Source organism: Nansenia antarctica, assembly GCF_963989245.1.
Source record: "Nansenia antarctica genome assembly, chromosome: 7".
Lineage (NCBI taxonomy): Eukaryota > Metazoa > Chordata > Actinopteri > Argentiniformes > Microstomatidae > Nansenia > Nansenia antarctica.
Window position 1 is genome coordinate 7,454,819 of NC_137677.1, and position 7,500 is coordinate 7,462,318.

At 46.6% G+C, this 7,500-nt stretch overlaps 1 protein-coding gene across 1 annotated transcript in view; it reads left to right on the forward strand.

Annotated features, from left to right (window-relative positions):
* Window positions 1-7,500, forward strand: part of colgalt2b (collagen beta(1-O)galactosyltransferase 2b) — a gene marked incomplete at both ends in the record, with an annotated part of 28,706 nt that overhangs the window by 8,045 nt on the left and 13,161 nt on the right. The window contains 3 exons of the mRNA XM_080536078.1: window positions 5,896-6,006; window positions 6,900-7,017; window positions 7,483-7,500. The exon at window positions 7,483-7,500 is cut by the window's right edge and continues 117 nt beyond it. Of these exons, the coding sequence (XP_080392204.1) occupies window positions 5,896-6,006; window positions 6,900-7,017; window positions 7,483-7,500 (247 nt within the window). The remainder of the gene's footprint in view (window positions 1-5,895; window positions 6,007-6,899; window positions 7,018-7,482) is intronic.

The following is a 7,500-nucleotide window of genomic DNA, read 5'->3' on the forward strand; positions in this document are numbered from 1 at the left end:
ACACACACACATGCGTGCATACTCACACACACACACAGACACACACACAGACACACACACATGCGTGCATACTCACACACACACGCACACACACACACACACACACACACACACACACTCACACGCTCACACACACACACACACACACACACACACACACACACTCACACGCTCACACAAACAGACAAACAACAACAAACAGACACACAGACACAATGACTCCGGTGTGTGTACGTTAGCCGAGGCTCTGTAGCTGTCACTTGTGTGTTGCTATGAGGGGAATGGACGGGGGACAGTGGCCTCCCAGAGACAGACAGGTGAACCCACCCTGACACCAGCCCAGAGGGACAAGCCTGTCTTTAGAGCCAGCTGTGACCCTGCCGTCCCCCCCACCCTGTGACCCCCCCCACCCACCCACTCTCACTGTCAACCTCCACACACACACACAACCTCTCAGCTTATTGATAGATAGGCCAGGTGGGACAGATAGATAGGAGAGAAGGAGGGGGAGATTAATCAGATGGAGGGAGGGAGGAGAGGGGGGTGAAGGGGGGGGGGGGGGTGTAGGTGAGGCCTAGGCCTAGAGAGCATGTGGTGGCCAGATGCTGGTCATAAAGAGAGAGAGAGAGTGTGAGATAGAGATAGAGAGAGGGGTAAGGCAGAACGCTCCAGGCTGGAAAAATAATGATCCGGAGCCTGCTATTGTAAACTTTATAAGAGGGCAGAGCGGAGGAATAAAGTGAGGGATAAGAGGGGAGGGAGGGAGGGAGGGAGAGAGAGAGAGAGAGAGAGAGTGAGAGAGAGAGAGAGAGAGAGAGAGAGAGAGAGAGAGGACGTGTGTTCTCACTAATCCCCCAGAGTTGTGATTGTTATAGATCCTTTAAACTCAGAGGGAGCCACTTCCAAATGAAACACACGAAGCACACTCACACAAACACACGCAAACACTGACGGAAAAATGCAATATACTGCTGCCATCTCCCAATGAATGTCTGCTGTGCACACACACGCACGCACACAGTCACACACGCACGCACACGCACACACACACACACACACACACACACATATAACATCCCATATTATTGCCATTGATATCCAGACTGTGCTGCATAATAGTGAGTGAGTGAATGAAGAGGGGGGGTTATAGGATGGAGACAGCCAGTGGCCTGGTAGAGAAGGCAGGGAGGGGACACACACACACACACACACACACACACACACACACACACACAGGGACTGTAGCTCCGGTACAGAGTCCTCTGCCTGATCCTGCCCTAGGGAGAGGAAATGAAGAGCCCAGAGTGGGTGCTGTAGTCCCAGAGGAGGAAGGAGCATGTCTGGAATAGGAGATGGAGATGGGAGTTGGCACTTTCATGAGCCAACCCAGCGAAAAAGGCTAGGCAGTCAAAAATACAGAGGGTGAAAGCTGCCCCAAGGCGGTATACCTGCCTATACAGGCCCATAGTACACACACACACACACACACACACACACACACACACACACACACACATAGACACACACAGACACACACACACACACATACACACACACACACACACACACACATAGACACACACACACACGCACACACACATAGACACACACACACACGCACACAGTCGTACAGCAAAGGTACATAATGGGCCCTTATATAAATCATAAGGCATATGAAATGCTGCTTCCGTTTTAGGAAAATAACTCAGTGTACTTTTTTCTTTTTTCCCCCCCAGTGCTCAGCCTAGGGAAGGCATGGAGGGGCGGGACTTGTGTAATGGAACACAGCGCAGAAACTCCGTAACCGCTATAATATAAGAGAGAGTACCAGGGTCCAAATGGAATTCAAATGGAACCAGATGTGAAGCCGTTGTATTTCAGTGGGGGGAATGTGGAAACACACAAGCCTCCTCCCTGCTCATCTGTTTGTTTGGCTTTAATCGGCTCTGTGAGGAAGATGAAGAGGCTCCGTGATGTGTCTCTTGATGTATATATGTGAGATTCTCCCAATAGGGAGACTGCAGGCGTACTGTTGTAGCCAGTAAATATAGCAATGTAATAATGAGAGTCAAATAAATGTATGAATACTGTTGGTTGGATGTATAATTCCTTCAGCATACCATACTTGTCGTATTTAGCCAGTAAATACAGTTATAGAAATATAGCAACATGAGAAAATGCTCTTAAACGCACAAACTGGAACACCCTCTCAGTAGCCCCTAACTTCTTCCTCTGGTATTTGCACTCTGCTGTAAGTATTCTTGACATTCCCACCACTCAAACTAAAGCAAATCGTTGCCCAAAGCCATGTCTTTCATTTGAGAAATGGCATGTACCGACACATTTATCACCTGAAGGAATATGGAACTTAGTGGTTGGAGAAGTGTGTTACAGACGCGGACATCTAGTCATTACCTCTGACTCAGGTGTTTCAGACCCAGAGATGAAGCGATTAAGCGCTGAGTGGATCAGGTTGTCATTACAAACTGAGCAAATGGAGAGGAACAAAATTGCTCAGGAATGTGACCCTGTGACCTGGGAAGACTTACAAAAATCTTGTAAAAAAAGTTGAATGGCTGAGAGGAAAAAGCACAGTCGATGGGACAACATCATCTCTGGCACTCAACACAAAATTGGTCTATTAACCAAGTGTCCAAAAAAGAATCCCTTAATGGAAAATAATCTATCTCATATCCATAATTGTGTATGCAACACAATGGATTCAAGTGATATAGCAAAGAAAGTAGCTGGACATTTCTTTATTTGGTTTTACTGCAAAGCATTACGTTTAGTGCAAATCTAACACGTGCAATGCAGTTTCCGCACCATCTCTCGTGTGAAGAATAGTGGAGCTGCATCAAGTTATGGGTATATTTGTCACTGGCAGGGACTGGGGAGTTTGTTAGGATCAAGAGAAAATTATGAAATGTGCTAAGTTGATAGTGACATCTAATCTACACAGTGTGTAATTGATTCCTATGCAAATCAGAGACCCTATAAAAACAAAGATATTCATTCCTAAACTACATGAACTATTATCCTTCTATTAAGATGGACTCAATGTAACTCATTGAGTGATCTGTTGATGGCATCTTTGCATTTTAGCTAATTTTAATTAGTGTGTCATACCAAAGGGTCTGAATACTTATGTACATGAGGTATTTCTGTATTCAAATTTGAATACATTTACAGAAATGTCAAAAAACTTGTTTTCGCTTTGTCGTTCTGGGATATTGTGTGTGGATTGATGCCAAATTCTTTTCATTTCATAAATTTTTCCAGTCAATAACACAATATAATGTGGAAAAAGGGAAGGGGTCTGAAGGCACTATCGAGGACAGATGACAAACATGTTTCTTCACATGTTTGTACACGCATCCCCCCCTCAACTGCCCGCAAAAAAGGTAGTCAATCGAAAATACGAAGGGTGAAAGCTGCCCTAGGCTGTAAGCAGTGTGTTAAAGATCTGAACATCCAGTCATTACCTCTGACTCAGCTGTTTCAACCCAGCGATAAAGGCTAAGACCAGTTATCAAGGGCTTTACATCCACATACCCAGCCACACACACAGTGTTTAACATGTTTACATGTTAGCATCAGACCTATCTGTCTCTGATCTCACACATAAAGCACAGATGGCACGTTCCTTCACCAGCTGGTGTGTGTGTCTGTCTGTCTGTCTGTCTGTCTGTCTGTCTGTCTGTCTGTCTGTCAGGAGGGGGGCTGCACTGTCTGAGTGACAATACTACTTCATAACTGTCTGCTAATAGCTGTCTTTCTGTACACTGTGTGTGCATGTCTGTGTGTATGGGTGTGGGTATGGGTGTGGGTGTGGGTGTGTGGATTGCTGTTGTGTCTACAGTATATTGTTATCTGCTGAATGTGGCCGATGAATTGTGTCTACAGTGTTATCTACTGTGTCTAGCGGTGTATTGTTCTGTATGTAGGGTGTGTGTGTGCGTGCGAGTGTCTGTGTCTGTGTCTGTGTGTGTGTGTGTGTGTGTGTGTGTGTGTGTGTTTACACTGCTATCACAGGTCTGACTGCACTCTAGCGTAGAGGTTTGATTTTGGAGAGGGTGAGGCCAGGAATATTACAGTAAGCAGTGGAAAACTCCAGTGTGTGTGTGTGTGTGTGTGTGTGTGTGTCTGCGTCTGTGTCTGTGTGCGTGCCTGCCAGCAGTGGTACAGTGTCCCTTCACTACAGCTACGTCCACCGTACACAGGCCTCTCTCACTCTCACTATTGACCTTTCCTCTATTAAGCACATATTAGATGTGGAGAGAGAGAACCAGGTGAGATTACCTTGGCCCGACGCTCCATGCTGAACCTTCTGCTGTTTCAGATACCATCTCACAGGGCCATGCTAGCTCACTAAAGCGCAGTATATTGCACAGTAGTCGGCGCAGACCGTGGGAAGGGATAGCGTGCAATGTGAGTGTACTTTATGACTGAAAAATATAGGGACTGAGGGCTAGTAAGTGACTGGTGGAGTCTGGAGACAGATTTAGCTTCTGTGACTGTGTGAGTGTGAGTGTGAGTGTGAGTGTGAGTGTGTGTGTGTGTGTGTATGACTGTGTGCGTGTATGACTGTGTGTGTATGTGCGTTTGCGTGAAAGTGTATGTGTGACAGTGTGAAAGTGTATGTGTGACAGTGTGTGTGTGTGTGTGTGTGTGTGTGTGTGTGTGGACAGGGCACGTTGTGTGCAGACAGTGGCTGATCCCCACACACACAGGCAGCAGTGTGCAGGAGGATGTTAGGGGCTTGTTCCAGGTGCTCAGCTCCGGCCTGTTTGTTTGTCGCTGCTTTTACACGCTGCTGTGGTTTGTGCCTGAGCCTTTCCTCCATGGAGCTTTCCACACTCAACGCCAGGCTTGACGCAGACAGGACACTGTGTGTGTGTGTGTGTGTGTGTGTGTGTGTGTGTGTGTGTGTGTGTGTGTGTGTGTGTGTGTGCGTGTGTGTGTGTGTGTGTGTGTGTGTGTGTGTGTGCGTGTGTGTGTGTGTGTGTGTGTGTGTGGGTGTGTATGTGGGTGTGTATGTGGGTGTGTATGTGCGTGTGTGTGTGTGTGTGTGTGTGTGCAGTGAGTGTTTATATGTTCCAAACATCCTGTCAGCTTCAGTTATGCTACCTCAGCATGTGGACACGTTACACCGATATGTTTTTGTTGACAGTTGTTTCACAGTGTGTTGAATTAGTTTTTGTGCTCTAGTGCCATATGCATGTTGATGTGTACTGTTGTGGATTATAAATGAGACTCAAGATAGGAACGTGTTTAAATCTAGGTATAATATTTATTAAAGAAAATGATCTTTTACAGCTCGAGCGGCCAGTCAACTTCTCAATGGGAAGCTTCCAAGGACTGACACCAAACTCTCACATTGTACATTTTATATATTGTCAACATAGTCACAACATTCATAACGAGTCTGCATTCACTGTTCATGAACACACGGCCCAAACAGCTCTGTGTTCATAAACAGGACAGCCAGACTCTCAACAATCCCACGGGAAATGACTCCATGAAAACATACTGTCACATTCTGTTATGAAAATGAATACAAAATGAATACATACAATACATACCCAATGTTAAAACATTCATAAGATGAAAAAAATCCATTACGTATGTGTCCATGGAAGTACTGAGTGTTGATGTGTACGTACTTAATGTGTGTGTGCGTGTGTGTGTGTGTGTGAGGGTGTCTGTGCGTGTGCGTGTGCGTGTGTGTGTGTGTGTGTGTGTGTATGTGTCCATGGAAGTACTGACTGTTGATGTGTACGTATTTTATGTGTGCGTGCGCGTGCATGTGCGTGTGTGTGTGTGTCCGTGTGTCCATGGAAGTACTGAGTGTGGTGTTGACGTCTGCCTGACCTGCTGTTTGCTGTGTTGCAGGGCGGCGACGGACCACAACGTGGACAACAGCACGGCCATGCTCAGGGAGTGGCTGAAGAGGGCCCAGCACCAGTACCACTACGTAGAGTGGAGGCCTCTGGAGGAGCCTACGTGAGTCCTCCAGTCTGGCCCTCTAGGCTTACACTCATCTACATCTCACAGTCTGGCCCTCTAGGCTTACACTCATCTACAGTCTGGTCCCTCTAGGCCAGTGTTTCTCAACCCTCTCCTCGGGGTCCACCAGCCATTCCACATATTTTATCTGTTCCACCACCAGCACACCTGATTCAACTAATCAAGTACAAACCATAATTGCTTTGCACTTGATTAGTTGAATCAGGTGTGCTGGTGGTGGAACAGATCAAATATGTGGAACGGCTGGGGCGCACCGAGGAGAGGGTTGAGAACCACTGCTCGAGGCTTACACTCATCTACATCTCAGTCTAGTCCCTCTAGGTTTAACTCATCTACATCTCAGTCTAGTCCCTCTAGGACTAGAGTCTAGGTCTACACTCATCTACAGTCTGGTCCTCGAGGCTTACACTCATCTACAGTCTGGTCCCTCTAGGTTTAACTCATCTATATCTCACAGTGTGTTCAACTACAACATACAGCAGACTATATATATTTTTAAAAAACATTGCATCTATCATGAAATGATGTACATATGTAAGTTTCATATGCACGCACACACACACGCACACACACACACACACGCATGCACACACAAACGCACACACACACACACACACACACACACACACACACACACACACACACACACACACCCTGTCTAACTCCCAAAGCCAGCGGTATCACTGCAGCACACCAGTGCACGGTAAAGACGAGGTAAAGACCAGGTAAAGACCAGGTAAAGACCAGGTAAAGACCAGGTAAAGACCAGGTAAAGACCAGGTAAAGACCAGGTAAAGACCAGGTAAAGGCCAGGTAAAGACCAGGTAAAGACGAGGGACTGACAGTGAACTCTCCTCCCGGTGTCTCAGGTCCTACACAGACGAGTGGGGGCCCAAACACTGGCCTCCGTCACGCTTCAACCACGTGATGAAGCTGAGGCAGGCGGCCCTGAAGGCAGCCAGGGAGCGCTGGGCAGACTACATCCTGGTGAGCACCCTGAGATAACACATTTATTTACCCTATTACTTGTATCAATGTAGAGTTACTTTTTTACTTACTTACTTACGCTACTTATTATTATTGTGTTTTTCTTGTCTGAATGCTGCAATGTCAATGTTGAGGAACCAACGGCAAAGAATTGTACTCTTTTTGAACTGTAAGTACAGTACATTAAGATGGAATGAAAACGATTCTGATTCTGATTCTGTTCAGTCAGAGACAGTAACATTGGAACATTGGAGGGATGGCAGTTGGCAATGAAAAAGTGTTATGAAATGTAAAGTGCGTAAATAATGCTTCTCTCTCTCTCGCTCTCCCTCTCTCTCTCTCTCTCTCTGTCTCTCTCTGTCTCTCTCTCTCTCTCTTTCCCTCTCTCTCTCTCTCTCTCTCCCCCCCTCCTCTCTCCCTCCCTCCCTCCTCCCTCCCTCCCTCCCTCCCTCCCTCTCCCTCCAGTTTGCTGACAGTGACAAC